This window comes from Pteronotus mesoamericanus, unplaced genomic scaffold, assembly GCF_021234165.1.
Source record: "Pteronotus mesoamericanus isolate MK-2021 breed Mesoamerican mustached bat unplaced genomic scaffold, CSHL_Meso_final contig_221, whole genome shotgun sequence".
NCBI classification, from domain to species: Eukaryota; Metazoa; Chordata; class Mammalia; order Chiroptera; family Mormoopidae; genus Pteronotus; species Pteronotus mesoamericanus.
In genome coordinates, this window is record NW_026555092.1 from 608185 (window position 1) to 631265 (window position 23081).

Here is a 23081-nt window from a genome sequence, read left to right on the forward strand (position 1 = left end):
GGGGACGGCTGTAGGACAGGGCAGGGACTGTGATCAGTAGGGAGGTCCCCTCCTATCTGAAATCCCCGGTAGGGATGAAGCCTGCTGACCTCTGACCCCTCTGTGCTCTGCACAGGTCCTGGCACACAGTAGGTCCTCAGCAGGTCTGCTGCTGATGGATAAGTAGGTGCATCAAGGGGAGGTTAAACAGAGGACTCAAGTCAGAGCTGCATCCTGTGTCTGCTTCTCACAGGCCCAGCCCCTGCGTTCTGACCCCTGCTCATCCCTCCAACCTCACTTCCCCAAACTTCCCAGCAGAAACCTTGGCTCAGGCAGCTGCCTTCATAGACCATTTACCTCCTGACCTCTGGATCTTTGCTCCTGGCAACCCTGGGCTCTCAGGCCTCCTGCCTCCCTCACAGCCTCTCAAGGCTCACCTGTCCTTCAAGGTCTACCACCTCTTCCTGAAAGCCTTCCTTGCCATCTGCAGGAGAGGCTCCCTCCTCTGAATGGCTTCATATCTAAGCCCTTGCGGTGAAGGCCCTTGGGCAAGTCACCTAACCTCCCTGGGCATCTGGTTCCTCATCCGTACAAATGGAAAATACAGCACCTGCTTCCAGGTATAATCAGGTCCATACCTGCCAAGGTGCCTGGGAAAAAGATCAAGATGGGATTCTGTTCCTCCCTGGCACATAGTAGGTTGTCAATAAACATCAGCTCCCCTCACCACCCCATGCCCTGCCCCACTGGAATGACAGTTTCTTATTTCAGAGATGAGCTGTTATTCTCCAGCAAACTTCTGCAGAGGAATGTGGCAGGACAGCCCCATCCTGCCTTCCCATGCTCTCTGAGTCTGCGGTCCAGGTTCAGCAAGTCCCACAAAGCCTCAATCTCTAGCAACTGCTCAATCACAAAACGTAAAATCACCTGGATGAAAATCCACCTTGGGACCTGTTGCCTCATTAACAGTCTTCCCAGGTGCTCCCCGAAGCGGAAGAGATCATGACATCTGGGCTTAGTTTCCGAAGGAGCCCCTGCTACACGCTTCCTGTCACTCAGGCAGCTTCCTGGAAAGATTGTTATTCCCAGCCAGAATGCTCTCCTCCTGGTTCCAAGTCTGCAAGCCCCAGCCCCAGCCCCGACTTTCTAGCTGGCCAAAGGCAGGGATGTCTGAGGCTTTGATGGCTAATTAAGCCTGAACCCGAGCGCTCAGCTCCTAAAAGAGGATGGGGTTCTCGGAGGAAGTCAGGTTGAAACGCAAGGTCTTGTTACTTGTGCTGTTGGCACCTCCACATGCCCTCACGGGAATGAGAAATAGACAGTCGACGCCTTCCGTTTGGGCTTTGATTGCTGGGAAGCTACTAGCTAAATTCGCTGCTCAATGACAGCAACTGGCTAATCACAGGAGAAAGTATTATAATAACCATGACAGTGACAAAAACGGTGGTTACTGAGTGCCTATGACTGGCCACCCATTCTGCTAAGTGCTTTACGTATAGTATCTCACTTACTCCTTTTAATCATCCTCTGGAGAAAGCATTCCTAGACCCATTTCACAGGTGAGGAGACAGAGGCTGAGGGACTGAGAACATGTGCCTATTTGTTCATCTAGGTAGAGGCAGAGCTGGAACGCAGGTGCAGGCCTGGCTGTGGGGCCAAGCTCCTTCCGCTCCAGGCCCTGCTCCCCGGCATTTGAGCCTCTCAACTGGCTTTTGTGTCTCGTTCAGATTTGTGTTTTCTCTAGTCCTGATAGTTTGTATTTACCCGCAAGTTGCTTTTATCGCTGTATTTCCTGAGAAGGCCTGCAAATCCTTTGAGGAAGGAGATGGGGCTTTGCATAACTCCATAAATAAATGGAGGTGTGAACAAATGGGTGAACAAAAGGCAGAAGGAACTTAGAATAATGAAGACTGTACTAGGGACCTAAACAGAGTTCACACGGGGACACCCTGTCCTGGGGGGGCAGGGACAGGGGCCCCCAAACTGAGGCCCTGTCATTAAAATGCAAAGTGTGGGGTGCGCACTGGCCCACAGGCAGAAAGTTTTTTTATCGTCTGTGCTGCACAACAGGCCTGGCAATTTTCTAAAAGATAACAGTTGTGACAATACTGGCTAAGCAGGCTTGATGGTCATGGGCATCCTAGATACAAGGAAAAGAAACCCTGCAGTTTCCATTACAGAATGCCGTGAACTGAGGTGGTTCATTAATATGTAAATTAATGAGACTTGGGGTGTTTTCTTCCCATTTGGACCCCCCCCCCCCCGCCCCGCTGGAGTGCTCCTTCTCTGCAGACAGTCTGGATGCTTTAGTTATTATTGACCAAGGCTCACGCACAGACTGGTTTATACAAAGTTCTGGATGAGGGGGAGAGCTGGGAGGGAAGGGATGGTCATTAGAGAGGGATCTGTCCCCGAGACTGGGATCGTCACCAGGAAGAGAAATGCCCCTGGAGACCATTCCCTCCCTACTCCTGTGCTCGCCACAGAGACCCTGGCACGTGCCGCTTCCCAGGAGCTTAGACAGTGAGCATGGGCATCCGCACCATCTGCAATGACTGGTGGACCTAGAAGAATCGGCATTCAGTTTCCAACGCTGTCTCCTGGGAGTTTGTGTAATGGGGCTCTGATCAGCTCTGGGTGCAAAATGGATAAGGTCATGTTTCTGAAAAGTCTAGGACCAGATCTGGGGACATGCTGGCTACTGGGTAGTGCAACCCCCAGGGCTTCGTCAGGGTGCCAGCGGCCTCCCTGGCCAACATCAAAGGCATCTGCCCCATCAAGAGGAAGCGAATGCCTTCCAAGGGAGTTGGCATAACCCCTGGCATAATCAGAAAGACCCCATTAATTTAGATGAAAGCAGCAAATGAATCTAATTTCTGCTGACTCATCCCTTCCCTGGGAGCACAAGTCGTCTGAGGACGGCACTGTTTTCAGCGAGCTCAGATGCGAGGAGTACTGCAGCCGTGGGTAAATCCGTCCGGATAAAGCAGTGGCGAGGAAGAAAGGAGCCCCAACTCACTGAGGGTCTACCACGTGCTACCACGCACTGCGCTGTCACTGCCGCTATACGGAAAGGCCTGCTGCACGGTCCACCATAGGGACATGATTGTGCCAAGTCCCATACCAGGTGCTGGTGACACAGGGAGAAGGCAATGGACACCTCTTCCTTGGTAAAACAGGAATGTCGGTACCTCCATTTTAGGGTTCATTGTATATTAAAGGAGAGAAAATATGCTAAGTGCTTAGTATAGCATAGTGCCTGGGACACAGTAAGTCTTCAATAAACAGTAGCTGTTAAGTCCTTGAACACTCCTGAGAGGCATCAGTATCCCATTTTACTAACTGGCCTGAGGCTCAGAGGTGAAGTGACTTGCCTAAGGGCACCCAGCCAATAACTAGCAGAGTCTGGACTTGAACTCAGGCTTCTAACCTCTAAGGTCCAGTGTTCCTTCTTTCAGCTCATCATTCTCAGCCAGTTGCCATGGTCCCTTGCACCTTGGAGACAGGGGGAAGAGTGATTCCATGGAGGCAGGTTACAGACAGTAAGGGATAGGGAAGCCAGGGTTGACTTAATTAACGGCCCGGCGCCTAGAGTGCAGCAGCCCTGCAGGCTTTCCTGTGCTAAATGGACACGCTGACAGGCAAGCTGGCTCATCGCGTGAGGGCTCTCCAACTGCGTGGATGGGGCCACCAGGCAGAGACAATATGTCATGCCCCTAGTGAATTCCCTCCAAATCCTATGGGAACGGAGAGGAGAAGAAATGCACAAAGAAGCTGAAGTAGAACTGATTTCTTGGTTCATGCGGTCATTTCTTGGCTTGGCCAGCTACCAGGAGTTGGCTGGAATTGAGCTCAACTTTGCAACTACTTAATTTCTGAAATCTTTGTAAAGCAAATACACAGAAAAACGAACAGTCTGCTGGGATCTGGGGCCCAGGGTCTCGCAGTGAGTACTTGGATAGTGGCTCTTCTTGGCATCAGGCACCACCACCCCGTCCTCGCCACCTGCTGGGTCCAGAAATACCCTTGGTCAGAGGGTCAGTCACTCTCAAAGCAAATTTGCCCTGTGGGCTGGCAGATGGACCATTGTCACAAGCAGGCTATTTATCTCTGGGAATTCTGGCTATGTTCACTTCCTGCCCAAAGGCACAAACATATGACAGGTGCGCTTTTGTCTTGGTTTTGAGTGGGCAGGATCATTGCATAGGGTGTGCACGTGCTGCTGATTGTGCCTGCCCGGCAGTCCGGAAGTGCAGTGGCCCAGGTGCCCTGGGTCACGGGGGGACTTGGGCAATAGGCCAGCCAGCTGGCCCAGGTCTCGGGGGCTGTGGGTTCTACTTTGCTGAGGCAGCTCAAGCCTTTCACCACGCGCAGGTCTCAGACATTACCTTCTGCAGGTAGCACTCACAGCAAATGTCATGGCTGCCCTCGCGGCCCTCGTTAATGAATCAGCTACTAACGTGTACTGGGTGTCTCCCATGTGCCAAGGCCTGGGCCGGGGGTGAACCAAAAAGTGCCTGTCCTGAAGCCGAGCACCCTCTGGGAGGGGCCAGAGACCTGTAAGCAGGCGTTCATAACAGTGTGGAGGGGGCTGAAACAGACAGCCGGGTCAAGGGCGAGGCAGGGCAGGTGGCGGCCAGACGAAGTAGAATGACCCAGACTTAGGGGTCAGGCACTGGGCGGGAATCCCAGCTCTGCCACCATCCTGCTCTGATTTGGGGCAAGTGCCTCTGGCTCAGAGTCTCAGTCCTCTCGTCTACACCTCCGTCCCACGGGATGAATAATACCTGTCTCGTGAGGACACTGTGAGGACTAGAGTTAATAAAATGATCGCCGCTGGGCGTAAGCACAGACGTGCCATCCCATCGTGACCAACACCAACACAGAGCCCGCACTTTACCCTCTGAGGCAAAGCAAACGTAACAGGGTCACCTTGTCTACTTCTAGTTCCCAGAGGGAACGGGCATTTCCCACGAGCTGCTGACTCCCTAATGAGAACAACTCTGTCCCCAGTGCTTCAGAGGCTGGTGTCTGAAGATACTGCCTGCCCTGCGTGGCGTCATGGTTGCCATGGTCCCTTGTACCCTAAAGGTAGTGGGAAAAGTGATTAAGTGGAGGCAGCTTACAGACAGTAAGGGATTGGGGAGGTGGGGTTGACTTAATTAACGGACTCCAGTGCCTAGAGTTCAGCAGCCCTGCAGGCTTTCTCAGGAGAAAAGGGCTGCTTTTCCATCAGGAATGGACTGATGAAAACTCCGTAGTTGTGAACGCGTCTTCCCTTTCAGAACCTGGTGTGTCTGTGTGTGTATAATTTGACAAGCCAAGCCATCTGAAGTGTATCCAATTTACACCTTTTGGCAAGAAACAACTTTTCTTTTTAAAGTGCTTCCAAATCTGCCCTGGCCAGTGTGGCTCAGTTGGTTGGAGCGTTGTCCTGTAGGCCAGAAGGTCATGGGTTCAATTTCTGGTGAAGGCACATGCCTGGGTTATGTGTTTGGTCCCCAGCTGGGGCGCATTCGAGGCAATCAATGGATGTTTCTCTCTCACATCCATGTTTCTCTCCCTCTCTCTCCCTCCCTTGCTCTCTCTCTAAAACCAATGAGCATGTCCTCGGGTGAGGATTAAAAAAAAAGCTTCCAGACCTGAGCTTTCCTTCGACGGGATGCGCGGGGGAGGGAATTTTTGAGCCATATGTTGAAGGGGGTATCTGAGCTGGCTCCAGGCTGCAAGCCGGGGAGAGGGGAGAGCATTCTGGAGGGCAAGGACAGGCATAAGGCACGGGACGCTGGGCCTAGGCAGGTAGGAGTTACCCGAAACCCCCAGTTTTCCTTTCTGGGCAGAGAGGAGCTCTGGGTGTGGCTGAACGAAGGACAGCTGACGGACATCTCAGGACTTGAAACCAAAAATCCCAATGGACCCACCTGGCACATCACTCTGCCTCACACTGAGCCCCAGGTGTAGAATGGAGAGAATTACCCTGGCCATTGGTTGCTCTAAGGATTGGGGGTCAAGTCACTAACAAGAGCCTGAGTCAGCCACTGTGGATCCAAATTCTGGCTTCATCATGATGAGTCCTGTAACCATGGGCTAGGGACTATGCCTCTGTAAGCCTCAGTTTCCTCATCTGTAAAATGGGGGCAGTCAAAACCTCATAGGATTATTGTAAGGATTAAATCGAATAAGGTATGTAAAGTATTTAGCCATGCCTGGCACGAAGTTGTTAGCTGGCAAGATGATGATAGAATGAATCAATCATGCAAGTAGGTGGTAAGCCTCAGTTGCATCTGGGTCTATTTCTGTCTGAAGAGAAGATTCCGCAGCCACACCAAGCGTTCAGATACTCACCCAGAAAGCCAGGGATTCCCACTTGGAGTCAGTCCTTCCCACCCAGGCTTGACGCATCTGAATACATGGCAAGGTTGCTCTGAGAACCCCAGGAAGAGATGGAGAAAGCGCCGCAGATGCCGCACCCATCTCTAGGACGATGCTCAGTGGGGCGTGGTCCAGCCCTCGCTGTGCCTCTGCCAACCCAGGCCACCTGCCTGGGGACGCGAGAGGAGCAGAGCCGGCTGGCCTGGCACCCTTGCTGAGCATCTGGCCGTGTCCTGCGGGGCTGGGTTCTTGTGACTCCTTTTATTTCCTAAGCCAAGTCCTTATGGGCTTGAAGGGGTGGACATAGCGGTCTCCACCTAAGGACAGGACACTCGGGCTAAAAGTGTCAGCCCCAGCCAAGTGGCTACCCTAGAACTGGCTATGGAAGAATATTAAGGGCTCCCTTCAGAGAGCACCTGCTATGTGCCAGATGCTTTTCCGATGACTGACACACATCACTGCCAACCCCCATAGCCATTCCGCAAGACTTGACCTCATTTGAAAGGCAGCTGACCACCCCGAGCCTGAGGGAAGGGCCAGCCAGCTGTCAGGAGCACCCTGTGAATGGCAGCATATCTACAAAGCAGTAGAAAGACCCCCTGGTCTTTAAAACGTCGCCCCTAAAAGGAAGATGAAGCAGTGAAAATGGTTAATTCTCTGGGCAGCTGTTCTTCGGGAAGAGGGGAGGGAGGATGAGCTCCGGCTTGGAGAGAGCAGGCGGGGAGGCCAGCTTCAGAACTGCGCGTTCCCGTGACTGGCGGGATTCGTCCCTGCATTTCATCACCAGGTCTCAGGGGCATCCAGAAAACAATTAGTGGATTCAAATGCATTACAGTAATGCCTCCTTCACATCCCCTAACTCAGATAATGACAGCCTTCCTGCAATTAGGGGAGGGTCTCCTCTGTGTGCAGATTAATTGGGCATTAAACAAGCAGGCCTGCCTGAAACCAGACAGCGGGGTGCTGGAAGGAATTAGAGGTGAAACAGCAGCTCTGCGCAAAGAGTGAATAATTCATTCATGAGCACGGTCAGGTGGAGACTTGAAGATGCCCCATTGGCTGCCCAAGGTCAGGGCGCGGGAGAAGAAGTGGGTAGGTGGCTCTGGAGACAGGAAGGAACAGGAACTGTAGGCCCCAAGGCGGGGCGCCCAGGGGGAGGCCAGTTTTAACTCAACCCCGCCCACCTCACCATCCATGGGGTGCTCTAACACCATGTGCCAGCTCGCTTTTATAAAGTGTAAGCTAGTTCCTAGCATAATGTGAATGCTCAATAAAACTTCCTGGGCTCTTATTTGCCAGCACTTGTAGGCACTGTTGTGTTTCATCCTCACAATGATGTCTACGTTCATACTATTATTATTTATGCACTGTGTTTCGTACAAGTCACCCAGAGTTCAGAGAGGTTAGGTGACCTGCCTGGTGGTGGGTTTGGGATTCAAACCAGATGCCCTAACTCCAGAGCTGCTGCCATTACTACTGCTGCTATTATTATTGTTATTATTGGAATCTATTATTGTTAATAATCTATTGTTGGAATCTATTGTTATTGTTATTATTATTATTATTATTGGAGGGAAAGCTTCCAGGCAAAGTGAGACCTGAAAAATGAGCAGAAGTTGTTTAGAAAAGATGGAAAGAGAGAACTTGGTCTGTCTGGAAGCTTGCTCCCTGGGAGCCCAGGGGTGGGAGGAGCCGCGGGAAGGCCGCTCATGGGCGGAGCCTGTAAGTCAAGCTGAGAAGTCTGGGTTTGATCTAGAGAACAGTGAGGGTGTCAGAGGCCCCTGGCGGCAGGGGCATTGCGGCTGTGTGTATCTGTGTGTGAGTGAGTGTGCCTATGTGGGTGAACTTCCTCCAGCTCTTCCGCCCACAGGACCCGCCCAACTACGCATTTACTCCTCGATTCAGGGACCACCCTGGTCAGACCCCTTAGCCAGGCGTGGGAGGCCTTGTACCAGGCTGCCGTCCTAACCATTTCCCACTGTTCCACCTCAGTCCTCTTTCACCGGCTAGAGAAACACTAGACTTAATGATCCCAGGTGCTCTGGGGAAGCCTGCCTCGGCCCTGCTGACTCAACCCTCCCATGCGTGTTCTTTCCCTCTAGCTCCACTGGATGACCCCGTCCCATCGTTCAAGGTCAAGGCCCCCTGCAAAGCACAGCACGTGGTTAGGAGTGAGGGCCAGATGCTCTGGGGGCAAGTCCTGGCTCTGGCACTTAGGATTTGCATGTCTCACCCCGGAGCCCACAGTTTTCTCATCCATGAAGCCCAGAGCATACACCCATAGGGCTGCTGTGAGGTAGACTGAGATCCCACATGGAAGTGGTTAGTGTTCCGCACACGGTGAATTTGAACCTGGCTCATGAGCAGAGCAACATGTGCCTGAGTCCCTCACCCAAAGTCAGGTTCCTCCATCTTCCTGAGCACTCGTGTGCCAGGCGCCAGGCAGATGGTGGGGCACAGGCAGATTGCGCCTCCACGGAGTTCACAGCCTAACACGGGGCTGGAAAGGGAACACAAAATGATGAGCTCCTCTTTCTACGTGACACGCACCATAGTTCTCCATGCACAGTAGGTCCTCAGATTTAGTTCAGCGGCAGGAACGTTCATCCTATTTGGGGCAGGTATTTTGCTTATTCATTGTCTCACTTTAATCTCCCCATGAGACTCCAAGGTAAGTGCTCTATGCCCCATATTCAGGTGAAGAAGCTGAGTATCAGAGAGATTAAGTGACCTGCCCAAGGTCCCGCAGCTAGTCTGTGACAGAGTCAGGACCCAAATCCAAGTCCACCTAATACCAAAGCCCCAGTTCTTACTGGCGGGCCATAAAAATCCAGCAGAGGGAGCAGGGACCAGGGACCAGGAAAGAGGCAGAAAGGCAGCTGCTTTGGGAACCTTCCCCCAAAAGGCTGAGGTGCAGGAACACCTCGGTGTCTCACTGATCAGCCCTGCCACCCAGAGGCCACCTGCCTTCCTTCTGCCAGTTTTCAGCCTCACATTCCAGAGGCAGCTCACGGGCGAACTCACTTCCGATTGCCACGGCCAAACGGAAAATGGTAATTAATTCAATGGGATCAGCAAAGGAACTGAAGATTTGGCTTGTATTAGTGGTCTGAAGTTAACATGTAATTTATGCCAATTGTAGCCAAAGACATGCCTTTCTCTTCCAAATTGAGAATCAGTCTTATTAATAAGATCACGTTGCTCTCGGTAATGAGGAGCCTGGCAGATGGCCAGATGGTCTGCTGCATGGGTTGGCAGAAAGATGGCTAGGAAAGGAGCAAAATGATGACAGCACAGAGAATGACAGCTTTTCAAGAGCCTCTCCTTGGGGGAGCAGCTTCAGAGAGCAAGGCGAGCCTGCGGCTGCCCGCAGGACCTGCAGCGACCTCAGCCTGGGGGTTGCTAGAGGGCGTGTTGACCAGGACCCAGCACAGGGCTGGCTGCCTGACCTCCATGTTCTCCGGCCTCTGCCACTGCCCAGAGGTGACATTAATCTCTTGTTGCAAATGGAGAGATGCACATCCAGGGAGGCTGCATCCTTGCCTTACCCAGGCCACCCAGGTGAGCAGAGGCAGGACTCAGGACCAGGTCTCAGATGACTGCGAAGCCTAGGCTTTTCCTTCCCCAGCATGAGAGTCTGGGTTAGTCTTAGAGTCTGGATTACTGCCTGGCAACTACTCACTCCCCTCCGGCACCGCTGTATGCGGAGTGCACTGCCCCGCCCCACTGACCTAGGGCCTGGCCATCCCTTGCTTTGGCAAACAGAACATGTGGAAGATTAAAAATCGCCAAAAATTCTTTGCCGCTTCTCCCACCCAGAAGAGGAATCTATTTCCTACTTCATCCCCTTGAATCTGATCAGGCCTGCAACTTGTTTTAACCAACAGAATGTGGCGGAAGTGATGCGTTCTGGAATCTTGGCCTTCAGAGGGCTTGCAGGTTTCACTCTTGACATCCGGAAACGTGGTCCTGAGAAGACCACGGAGGAAGCCAGGTGAGCCCGCTGGAGGGTGAGAAGTCTGGGGAAGGGCTGAGACACGCTGGCTGATGGCCAGCACAAACTGCCGGACAGGGAGTGAGGTCGCCTTAGAGCTCCCAGGTGTTCCTGCTGTCCGCAACTGCGTGAGTGAGATGAGAGGAGGGCGGCCTAGTCCCTTCATAGAATTGCGACAAATAATCAGTTATTGCTGCTTTGAGCCACTATGTTTGAATAAGTTGTTTGCAATAACAAATAACTGATATAGAATGTTTTAAGCCGCTGTGTTGGGATAGGTTGTCGGCAGTGATAAAAAACTGATGCAGAATGTTAGTAAATACTACAAGAGCAGAGGTCTTAAGTGAGCATGTGTGGTTTGGCTTGGCTCTGGCACCCAAGCGATGGATGAGAAGTAGGGCAAGCCCTGGTGGCTGCTGCCTCTTCTGCCTCATGGAGACAAATACACATGGAGCAGATCTGGCCCAGCCCACACTCTGGGGCTGAGCCTGTCCAACACAAAACCAGAAACAGAGGCTGTTTTAGAGCAACTGAACCACAGACAACCTGTAGATCCTGGGCATGTAGATATTGGGTGTTGTAACCCTCTGAGTATGGGGTGGTTTGTTATGCGGCATCACTGTAGCAATAGCTGACTGATGCACCCATCCTGCCTCTCTTTAACCTACACATTTTTATAGCAGAGGCTGGGTTTCATGTGAGAGATAGAGATAGTCCCCCTATTTTTCCCAACAGAGATTCTGACAGTATAGTTATTCGCGCAAAGTTGTGGGAACATAGAACATGGCATTGTGCAGTAGGACTCAGTGGTGTTGCTGCAGCTCATCAAGGCCATTTACTGGAGGGAGTGAAGAGTTGAGGATGCAGACATGTTGTAGGTACTCAGGGCTTCCTCCCAGCAGGCCATAAGGTCCTGGGTAGATTATCTATGGCAGGTAGAGCAGGAAAGGCCGGTGAAGGATGCCTTTTTGACTTGCTCTGTTTCTGCTGATGCCAGGGGAGGGGGAAGCATGAAAGGGAAGGCACAATGCTGCCTGCGGTAAAAATGGAAGCTCACCTTTACCAGAGCTCTGGATTCAGCCCTGTGTCCTCAGTGGTCTTTGCCTGACCTCTGATCTTAGGCTGGATTTTCCTGCTGAAAACAGCTCTTTCTGCAGGGAGGTCCCAGGTCACCCAAAGCCACTGGAAATAGGATAGAGGTGCCTCTCCATTGCTTACTGATGTGGACAAAACCAGGTAAAAAGAGGCTGCTGAAAGCTACACGGGGCTTCAGGGTCCTCCCGAATGGCACAGAGGAGGCGGTGAGGCCCACTGCAGGGCTCACACCCGGGGCTTGGCCCCTCCATAGTGAATGCCAAGGACGGCACGTCCACCTTGCCTTTGCGACCAAGAAAACAGCTTTGATCCTCAGTCCATTTAAGCAAAAGATAAAGAACAGGAATGAATCACGCTCCTGAGCCCCAGGGTCCCTCCCATGCCCGCTGGTGACGCCAACACTGAAAATAACACCAGTCAGCCCTGACTCATCGTGTTTTCTCAGGTCCAACCAACGGCGGACGTTCTCACCGCAGCGCCCCCCGCCCGGCATGCTGGCAGTTGGTCAGCAATCAGATCACACAGTGGGGCTGACCAAGGGGAGTGACCAGGCGGCATCTTCAGGGGTAGCCTTAGGCTGGCAAACACTCTGAAGAGCAGAAGCTGCAAACTGACATCCTTGAGCTGAATTTGGTCAACGATGGGTTTTATAATTTGCAAACATGCTCCCCATGGGGTTCCTCACTTGCTCCTCAAAGCGAGCGCATAGCGTGGGAATTATTAACTCTGGTTTGCAAGTGGGGAAGCTGAGGTTCAGAGACGCATACAAAACAGCCCTGAATAACAATGCTGGGTGTGACTCCAGCCTCTTTCATCTGCCCTCTGCTCTCAGGACAAGGACTCCCTGTCTCAATCCCTCTAGCCTTCAGGGCCCTGCTGCTGCTCAGCTTCACCAGGAGAGAGGTTAGTCTGGGTCTCACGCACTGTGGATGATTCCCAAGAGCTCCAAGCTCTGCCTCTCAGCCCCCCAACCCTCTCCTATGGCAGCTTCTGCTGACAGATCTGCCCCAAACCGACTCTCTCTCCTGGAGACCTCACCCACCGAGGCTTCCCACTGCCTTGGACAGAAAAGTATGCCATGGAGGGCACGATACACTCCCAGAGCTATCTGCGGGGGGGTCGATTGGCGCCCCGCCCCCAAAAGACACATCCACCTGGAACCTGTGAACAGGACCTTACAGGGAAAAGATGTCTTAGCGGCGGTTATTAAATTATGCCATGTAATGAGGTAAGGATCCTGAGATGAGATCACGCTGGATTTGGTGGACCCTAAATAAATCCAACGACCTGCCCTTAGAAGAGGAGACAGAAAGGAGAAGGCGGCGTGACAGTGGAGGCAGAGATTGGAGCGATGCGTCCGTGAGCCTAGGAATGCCGAGGGGGCGGCAGCCCCCAGCAGCAGGCAGAGGCAAGGTAGGGGCCGCCCCGGGACCCAGAAGAAGGGGCGTGACTCTGTCAACACCTCGATTTTGAATTTTTCGTCCCGCCCCTTTCCCTCCCATTCAAGAACGTGCATCAGAACGCCAAGGCCAATGTCGTTATTGTAGGACTGTCTCGCATCCACTTTAACTTATGCACAGAAAACATAAACCACTTTCCAAATGCCTTAATGATTTTGTCTATGTTCAAACCGTTTCAAATGGCAAACTACTACTTCTTAAAGCTGGGAACACTTTCACAAGACTCACGAGTCCTGCTCCCGAACCGCCGGACTAGGGGATGAACTCAGGAAGGGTTTGCTCCTGTGACAATAAGCCAGGCTCACCTTTCTCCTGAGCCATCTCTTGCAGGCAGAAGTAGATGACTCTGGCTCCCAGGCTGAAGCCGATCAAAGTGACAGGTCGCCGGCCCTGGGGGGAAAAGGACACAGGTGTCTGGGACGGGACACGGCTGGTTCTAGCAAAACATCAGCCCCTTACACACTCCTCAGAGCCTGCCTTGAACTTAATGAATGACACCTGTGCCATTCCCGGCCCCCCGAGATCTGACGTCTCAATCAGGACAGTCAGGGCCCATTAACGCAGGAGAGCACATGACGCCGGAGTCGGCTGCCCCCCAGGCCCACAGGCAGCCTCTGGCTGGGTTTATTCCCCTCCATCTCACACCGTGATCCAGTCGCAGGTCTCTTCTGCTCCCGCAGGCAGGACTCACCTACCTCGTGGCAAGTGACGTGGGGCGCTTTTGGAGCTGGGGAGGGGAGGCGGAAGCTACCCTCCAGGTGCGATGGGAGAAAAAGGCAGAGTGATATGGGAGGGACAGCTGTTGTTTCTAAATAGGCAGGGGGCACGGGAAATATTGGCCTTGCATTATAAGAGTAAGTGGTGAGTTAGACGTAAAGAGGGACTTTCTGACTGAAGCACTTGTAGAAAAGGCAACTTAGAAGAAAAAGAAAGTTATATGGGGTGTTTCGGTACAAGTTCTACTTGGAAGGAGAGGGAAAGCACAGACGAGCTCCAAAGGCCCAGTCTGGTCTCACCAGTCTATTCTTTTTCCTTGTTTTGTGCCAGTACCAGTAGCCACCGTCCCCTCCCACTAAACCACTAAACCACTAAACAACACTCCAATTCTGCAGGAAACTTGTGGAAAAGGCTGCTATTCATCTCCCAACACCCATGCATCCACCCATGTCCTTGGTGATAGAACTCCCGAGTTTTCCTGGGCTACCCAGCCAAAGACAGACTGGGTTTCTCTAACTCCCCTGTAGCTAGGGGCGGCCACAGGACTGAGTCCTGGCCAGGGATGTGGAGGAAAGCAATAGGTGTGACTTCCAGGCATGCCCTTCACTCCACTTTCCTGCCTCTGACTGTCTGGAATGTGGATGTAACCTGGACGACGTCCCATGGCGTTTGGACCACTGGCAATGTGCTCAAAGGGTTGCTCTATACTTCCAGGAAGAAACACCGGGCCTTGTCTATACCTGCAGGGGCCTCTGTTATTCAGTCCTCACCTACATGCTACGAACCTGGGGCAGAGTCTATAATACTTTCTTGTTCATCCTAGAATACTTCTGTGACTTGAACTGGAGGAGCAGCAAAGACCACCCACTCCCCAAAGCCCCTGGGCCACCTCCACGTAGACGTCTTTAGGGCTGACATCTATGCGCAAGTCGGCCCCCTCGTTTCCCCCCTGGGCCCCCACCCGCAGCGGCTCCCAGGTACCTGCTGCCGGGAGAGCAGGATGTGGGCCAGGTGCTTGCCAACCTCTGCTGACCGATGGAGACACACACCCCAAGGGTTGTCGATGACGCTGGCGACACTGAGGAGTGAGGCCGGCCAGGTCAGGGCAGCCACAATGCCTGGGAAGGTGATATGGCAGTGATGTAGGCAGTGGGGGTCCTTGTTGGGAAGTGGCTGGCTGGCTAAGGGATGCCCGGGCGAGTGCACACAGAGTCTCTACCTTGGGACCCGTAAGTTCTCCCAGTGTCGTCAAAATGCTCAATGGTGAAGGAGAAAACGGGAGCTCGTGCGTTTCTGGCACATGGACTAGATCCCTTCTGTTCAGCCATCTGTCATGCGTGAGATTCCAAAGATGGCCCCAATTTTTCACTTCACCTGGTACCTTCCCACTTAGCCTCATGACTCTGCAGCGTGCCTGCCCCTGTCCTGCCCATCCACTGTGGGCTCAGCCACGTGACTTGCTTTGGCCAATGAGATGTTACTAGATGTGAGACTTCAGATGGACTTGTGTGCGGAGGCTGGCCTCTCCCGTACTCTGCCATTGGTGTGGGCTGGGCTGCTGATCCCGGGAGGGGGATGAGAGACAGGTCGGGGGGAGCCGCGTTGCCCTAGTTGTCTCAGATGAGGCTAATGTAGATCAGCGGACAGCACAGATGCATGAGCAGGCCCAGCATATGATAAATGATTATTATTTTAAGTCACTCAGTTTTGGGGTGGCTTCTTAGGCGGCAATAATGAGCTGACATAATACCTTGTGTGGTAACGTGACTGGCTGTCTACCTGTCCCCTCCCCACGAAGGCTCTGCGCTTCTCAGACAGCAGTGCAGTCTTAGCCTCTCTGCATTCCTAGGGTCCAGCACAATGCCTGGCTCAGCGGGGGCCTCCGGGATGCAAATGCACGGTGCCAGCGTGGGTTGGGAGCAGTGGGCACGCTACTGGCAGTGGGGACGGGAAGACTTACCGGACAACATGGTGTACTTTAGAGCCTCCTGGGCCACCATGTTTGCGAGACCACTGAGGATGGTCTCCAGGGCGTTGCCGAGCTCCATCAGGTACTTGGCCTCCCACGCTAGGCAGTACTGCTCGCGGCTGTGTGCCAGGGTGGCCCATGGGGCGCTGAAGGTGCCTGGGGAGGACACAGGTAGGTGGGGTCTCTCCTGTCTGTGCCAGAGAAAACCCCACCCCATTTTTCCAGACAGGGGACCATTCATCCTCAGGGGGAGACAAGAGGCCTACCCCTGCCGATGAGTGGCAGCTGTCAGTGGAGTGGATGGAGCACCTAGATGGAGCGTGGCGCCATCCTATGAGTCAGCAGGCTGGGGTTTGAGTCCCAGCTCCTGCATTCATTCATAGACGGGTGACCTTGGCACATCACTCTATCCCCCTCAGCCTCGCTTCACTTATCTGTGAAGTGGGAAGATGAATACTTCTCTCCCTGCACAGAGCAGTTGTAAGAATTAAGTGTGAACTGCTATAAAGTGGCATTTTCCTGTCATCCTGCATTAACGCTGGCATCAAGCTGCTGAGGACGCACGATAGGAACACACAAGGGGACGAACAGTGGGCCCCGTGAGTCATCACCGTCTCATCCGACAAACGCTGCCTGGGACAGACTGGGTGCGTGGGCACAGGCGTTGGAGCCCAGCTCTGCCATGATCTCGCCGGCTCACCCAGTTCTTCCTGAGCCTGTATTTTCTCTCTCGGGGACTGTGAAGGGAGGGTGGTGACGGCACCGCCATAGTGACCAAGGTCAAGCAGGAAGTATGGCCACTACTAAATAGGCCTCTCTCTCCGTCCCTCCTGCCCTCTCGCTGCCCTGAGGATAGTACCACTTCTCCAGGCAACACGCAGGTCCTCTGTCATCTGGATTCCTCACCTGCTTTCTTTCGGGTCATGTAGAAGAGCTGTGGATTCCACCCCCGGGTCCCAGAGACCCCGGAACCGGGAGGCCCTGAGCGCGTGTGTCTGGCTGTGTGCCCTGGGTTCCCCGGCCCACCCTCATCTCCCTCTGAGTGATGAACTGCTCGCTGGGCCTCACACTGGGCACTTGCAGATGTGAGCCAGGCAGCGAGCGGACCATGCTGTTAGTCCTCCGTGCCGCCCGGGTGGAAAACCCACATTTGAGTTAGAGCAGCAGAGGGAGCTATGTTGGCGGAATGCCAGTTAGGATCTAGGGGCCTTCTAGAAATTACCTTGTTTAATTTAATCTTTGTAAGTCCTTTGAAAGGCAGGAATAAGTAAGCTGTTCACATTACAAATGAACAGCTGGGGCACAGGGGAGGTAAGTAATGTGCCTGAGGTCACACAGCCAAGGCATACTGATCTCTCACCTATGTGCTTAAGTCCTTTGCTATCTTCTACCTGCTCTCAGGATGAATTCAAACTCCTCGCCTCACATGCTCCTGTGTGATCTGCTCTGGCCCTGCCCACACGTCTGCCCCCTAGCTCCCTGCTCTACTCTAGCATTCTGTGCTCCTTTTGGTTCTTTGCACCCCTGGGCCCTTGTACGTGCTCGGCCTTTGCTTGGTATATACTTCCTGCTCCCTCTTTACCCAGCTAATTCCCAGTCAATCCTTAGTCTGAATGTCACTTCTTCTTGGAACCCTTCCCTCATTCTGCAGATACCCTGTACTTTTCTATTGTGCCACCCATAAAGCTTCCCTGTAATTACTTGCTTAATGGCCTGTCTTCTGCTTCAGACCAGGTGTTCTACGGGAGCAGAGGCTGCAACTGTGTTGCTCACCACTAAATGCCTGGGGTCTGACTCAGTGTCTGGCACATGGTATGTATAGTACCCTATGCATATTGCTGAATGGACAGATTGAGAGGTGGAAGTGCGTGTGAACAGAGGGATGGGTAGATGGATGTATAGATAGGGGGATAGTAGGATGACAGATAGTTGGATGGATGAATGATGGATGGACGATAGGCGACGTGTAGATAGATGGGTGGATGAATGGATAGCGGGATGAATGGGGCGTGGATAGGCGGATGGCAGGCGGATGGGGGAGCAGATGGATGTGGGATGACGTCTCCTCACTGCTCTGAGTCTGTTTCTTCCTCTGCAAAGTGGGCCTCCTCTCCCACCCTCTAAAAACATACACAGGCAAGAGCCTAGGCCACGCTCTGGCCCACAGCAGCAGGCCCAGCTCAGCCAACGTCTATCCCGCTTTACATCCTTGTCCCTCCACTCAGTCCTCACGGTATCTGCCGGACGCCAGCCACCCCGTGATGGCGATGGTGATGTGCAGCTGCCTGCCTTCCGTCAGAGGCAGAAAAGTGAACTCCTCGATAGCCCCAACACGCTTCTTCATCTTGTATCCTAAGGGCCCAGACACAAAAATGAGAATGGAGGTGACTGGGGACCCCGGGGAATGTTCGTCAGAGTGGCTCTCTGTGCTCACATCTTGCACAGCGAGCGCCAACTGTGTGCCCTGTCCTTGGACAAGTGTCTCATTTTTCAACTCATTAAGGTAGGTGCCATTATTGTCCCCAATTACAGATGAGGGCAAGAGGCTTCCACGGGCTGGCCAGCCCCTGAGCAGCAGACCTGGGGTGGAACGCAGAGCCCGGGCTCACAACCACCACTCTGTCCTCACTCAGTCGGTTCTAGGTCATTTTTCCAGTCCACAAACTTCAGGGGTGCACTATACCCCTTTCAGTAAAAGTGGATCAAACTGACCAAGATTCTCAATGCAGGAAGTGACACCCCATTTGAGGAGTGGAGCAGGAATCTGTGTGGGACTTGGGGGCTGCTGGACACATGATTTGGGAAGACTCTCCCAGAAGATGCTGGTACATGACAGGTAGCCATGTGCTCTCTTACACGAGGAAGCCCAAGGGTCTCTGAGGAGGCCTGTGGGGAAACTTCCTAAATGGTGGCAAGCAGGTCTAATGAGACCCTTCTCAGGAAGTCTACACAAGATGCAGTTTCCCAAACCCAGCCCTTAGAGCAACCCATGCCAAGCTCTCGCTCAGTTCTCTGTGAAGTCTTCTGCAAGTTCTGGCAGGGCTAGAACCCGACGTGAGGAAGGTTATGTGCTCCTCCTCCATCTCCCGGGGAGCTCTCACAGGGAAGAACCTGAGAGCGTCCTTTAGGAGCTGGGCCACCCTGGCTGAAAACCCCTCACAGCCACTACTGCTCTTGACCCTCACCTGTCAGGCCAGCTCCAGCCGCACCGAACAGTGAGGTCATGACAGCTATGCCGGCCACCGAGCCCAGAGCTGCCGCCCCGGCACTGCCAATGATTGTCGCGGCCCCCGCGGCAACAAGAGGGGCAGCAAGACCCCCGGTCACACCTGCAAAGAAAGCAGGGTAAATGTGGGAATGAAGACATGGCCTGTTGGGTTCTCCCCCCGTCAGCTGCCCACTGCCTTCCACGGAGGCTTCTAACAATACTAATGATACTCTGCTGAAGGAGAACCTACTATGCACCTGGGGGCACCTTCCAGCCCATCTCCTGGCTCTCCGATCCCAGGCTGACGACATCCCTCACTCTGCCCCGCACTGGCCCATGGGCCACCATCTCACTTCGAGTTGGCCTTACCGATCACTGTCCCACCTCCGACGGTTGCCAGGCCTATCAGGAGATAGCGCTTCCATTTCCTCCGGTTTTCTTTCTTCTTCCTGGATGCCTCAGCCGTTCTGGGGGTGAAGAAGTTGGTTTTTAGGGTCAGCTGTGCCTAGGACACCCTGAGACCTCCCCAGCCCACCAACCCCCAGACTGGGAGCAATGCTGGGTACTCTGTCACTCAGAGCAAGGTACCAAAGTCACCCTGGGCCCATCGATGCTTCTACAATGCTGAAAATATCTTAAAACCCATCTGGGGAATCCCAGTGCGTGGGATGAGCTACTTACCCAAAGGATCCATCCTAACAGGGTTGCAATTTGAATAGTGGAAAGACAAGAAAATAACAGTAATAGTAAAAGAAGCACAAAAATTATCTTTTAACAGATGGACCCAGACGAGTACCAAATAGAATCACAGACTCCATTGCCCCCCTCCTTCGTTCCTTTCCCCTCAACAGCTGAGCGCGCCTCCCTCTGGGATATTTGGAAACCAATTTCCTTCGGGCTAATCATTTCAAAGATGGGTTACTAGAGAGATGTCTGCCCTGGAGACCTTGGCCTTGGGGCCATAGCTCGAATTGTTCAGACTTCAAACTTAAAAGCTATAACATGCAGCAGAAGGAAAGCACTTAGCGTGAACTGGGGTCAGGTGAGTCCTGCGCATAACCACTGTGAGGGCTCAGGAGCGTCACCAGGCCCCGTCTCCCTGGCAGACACCCAGCCCTCGGTGCTTTGGGACAACTAGGAGCAGGTTGGGGTGGTTGCTATGAGCGTGAACTCTGGCCTGAAGCTGGAGTTTGGACAGCCTGATGTGCGGACCGATAGCCGATGATGATGAAAGGGGAATGGTTAATATTTATTGAGAAATGCCTGCGTGCCAGCTGCCATGCTTTGTATCTCAGATGGTACAGCTTCTCCACAAGGCAGTGTTATTTCTGTCCCCGTGTTCAAAGTAAGGGCCGGCCTGTGGGAGGGCCTGTGAGACCAGTGAGGAGAACGTCTGCCAAGCACGCGGCACAAGGGCACACTGAGAGTGGTAACGGGGGGAGGGGGGGGCTCCTGCGTCTCCCTGAGCCTCAGCTTCCTCTTTTGTACAATGGGGATAATGACATCTACCTCTTAAGGCAGCTGGTTCGTAAGGCTTAAATTCATTCCTCCTTCCTCCATTCAATCCACACAGTTTGTCTGAGAGTGGACGACATGCGGGCCCCTCTGGGTGCCACGTGCCGGTGAGCAGAACAAGGCAGTTTGTCCAATACCTGTTTCCTTCCCATCTCTTTCCTCATGAACCACACCTGAGGCCATCCCCCAGGCATCCAAAAGAAACGGGATCTGAGCTCGGCATTCGGGGATCTGCTCTGCTTTTTGGTGTTCTGCTAGCTCAGCGCCACCGACTTTTGTCCTGAGCAGCTCCTGGGTGTACAGCACAATGCTTCTCAGAGGTTTCACCACAGAGAAGCGGAAAGCGAGGATAACAATCTCCGCGCGCATCGCAGGCGCCTGCGCTCCCTGCCTGAAGTGCATCGGACGTGCGGGATGAGGGAGAACTGCACAGGTCTAGTCAAGCGGAAGGCGGACGGTGAGTAAGCGCCTGGGTTCTGAGGTCAGGACTCCAACCCTGCCAGCACAGGCCTGAGTCCCTCCTCTGCAGGGGTGCTCATGTGTCACCCATCGCTCACCGAATCCTCTCTTAGCCCTCCCTGCCCTGGTCCTCTTGATGGGAAGAGTGCACATCCCTACCCTGTTGAACCAAGACAGTGTGGACTAACGCCACAGCCACTCTGCAGTGGGCATGTCGTATGGACAAGAAATGCACCTGTGCGGCTCTAAGTCACTGAGATTTGGAGGCCATTTGTTACTGCAGCAAATGGGCACCCTGAAGGAGAGAGCCCCGTCCTCATCCAACAAGTGGGGATGACGATAGTACTTAATTCCCAGGGGTGTTGTGGGAGCTCCAGGCAACAATCCACATACAATACTGGCATATGGTAGTCTGTCCGATATGTTTGTTGCTATTATCATTGTGTTCATTATCAACGACAGTTTCCTCCTAAACACGCGAGATATACTTTGGCCCTTAATTGCTAGCACTAATCAGTGCAAAGATAGGAAGGCTGTAAACAAGTTGCTTTTGGCAGAGGTCAAGGTCAGAGCAAAAATTCAAGTTGTTGAGGATGTACAACGGGAACACAGAAGGGGACCTACAAGGGGGCGGGCAGTGGGCCTCGCGGGTCGGCGTCGTCTCATCCGACAAACACTGCCTGGGACAGACTGGGTGCGTGGGGCACAGGTGTTGGAGCCCAGCTCCGCCATGACCTCGCCCAGTTCTTCCTGAGCCTGTATTTTCTCTCTTGGGGACTGTAAATGGGAGGGTGGTGATGGCACCACCACAGTGACCAAGGTCAAGCAGGAAGTATGGCCACTACTGTCCGCCCCCTCCCAGCCCTCTCTCTTCCTGAGAACAGCGTCTCCTGCCCAGGCCCTCCATGACACGCCTGCCTCCTTCACAGATTCACTGCTCACCACTTTAAAAAATAATAATACTTTTTGAAATTTAAGTATAGTTGATATACAATCTTATACTGGCTATATTAGTTTTAGGTATACCATATAGTGATCTGACGTTTTAATAGCTTACAACGTGACCACCGCACCGTGCACACTTATCACAATATTATTGACCCCTTCTCCTTTTCACCTACCCCCACCCCCTCCCTTTGGGTACCCGTCCTTGCGGTCTCTGTTGCTGGGAGTTGGTTTTTGGGTTGTTTTGTTGCTCGCGTCTTTCTGACTTACCCTTTGCCTTCCAGAAACACTGACCTCCCACCGGCACGCTGCCTCTACACCTCAGTGCCTGTGTTCCCACTGGCCCTCTGGCCAAGGGACTTCTCGAAGAACATCGTTTAAGAGTCACCTTCTCCAGGAAGCCTGCTCAAGCCCCAAGGTTACTTAAATGCCCTGACTCTGGGCCCTCTAAACCTCCAGATGGAATTAGCCTGCAGTTCTAGACCATCGATTTTCAGGGTGGGCTTTGCATCAACTGCATCAGAATCCCCAGGGGGTAGCTGTTCAAAGCACAGCTTCCTGGGCCCAGAGCTCTGGGTGTGAGGGCGAGGAAACTGCCTGTAACAAGCTCTCCAGGGACCTGCTCTTTCTCCAGTTTGATGACCGCGGGGTCAAACCTTCAGGGTATAGGCTGAGCCTTTCCTGCGCTCCACCTGTGGCTGCTGGCCCCGGGCTCGGGACCTGAGGGGTGCGCAGAAAATGTTTCTTGAGCAGAACTGAGTCCTTCCGACCAGGATGGGCTGTGAACCTCTTGCTGCAGAGATCTATTCCCTCACTCACTGTCCATATCTAGGAAAACCAGAGGAGCTCGGGACAGTACAGGCCAGTTGCTGCCAAGAATGAAATTCTGGTTTAATAGCTAAGGATGGTGCCAGATGTGTCCTGGAAATATTGAGGGAAGCACTTTATAAAGTATTGGATTGTCTAACCACTATGCTGAATGCCTGAAAATAATACAACATAATATTGAATGCAAACTGTAATTAAAAAAAAAAAATCCCAAATCCTGGGATAGGAGCACAAATCTGGAAGGTTATAAAATTTTAATGATTACTACAGATTTATTTTTAAGAACATAGTCCAATTTTTGAGCGGGTGCCCTTGACATTTCTCAGCACCGTCTGCCTCTAGATTGTTCCTGCAGTGGCATCTGCACATTGAGAACACTGGACAGTCAGCACATTTTGCTGAGCTTATGGAGCGGAAATGCATAGCTCCACGGGAATAAAGTAACTAAAAAGTAAATACATTGCAATCGTTCTTGAGGTTGTTTTATTTAAAGGCATGAATGCTTGTATATCAAATCCATTTTACAAAGATGGACCATAT

The 23081-nt window shown here is 52.9% G+C and overlaps 1 protein-coding gene across 2 annotated transcripts in view; it reads right to left on the reverse strand.

Annotated features, from left to right (window-relative positions):
* The window catches only part of TMCO4 (transmembrane and coiled-coil domains 4), an 81655-nt gene that overhangs the window by 21986 nt on the left and 36588 nt on the right, over window positions 1-23081 (reverse strand). For both annotated transcript variants that reach the window (XM_054571655.1, XM_054571656.1), the window contains 6 exons: window positions 19164-19261; window positions 18772-18915; window positions 17819-17938; window positions 15578-15742; window positions 14599-14735; window positions 13206-13290 (listed from right to left, as the gene is read on the reverse strand). In XM_054571655.1, coding sequence (XP_054427630.1) covers window positions 13206-13290; window positions 14599-14735; window positions 15578-15742; window positions 17819-17938; window positions 18772-18915; window positions 19164-19261 — 749 coding nt within the window. The remainder of the gene's footprint in view (window positions 1-13205; window positions 13291-14598; window positions 14736-15577; window positions 15743-17818; window positions 17939-18771; window positions 18916-19163; window positions 19262-23081) is intronic.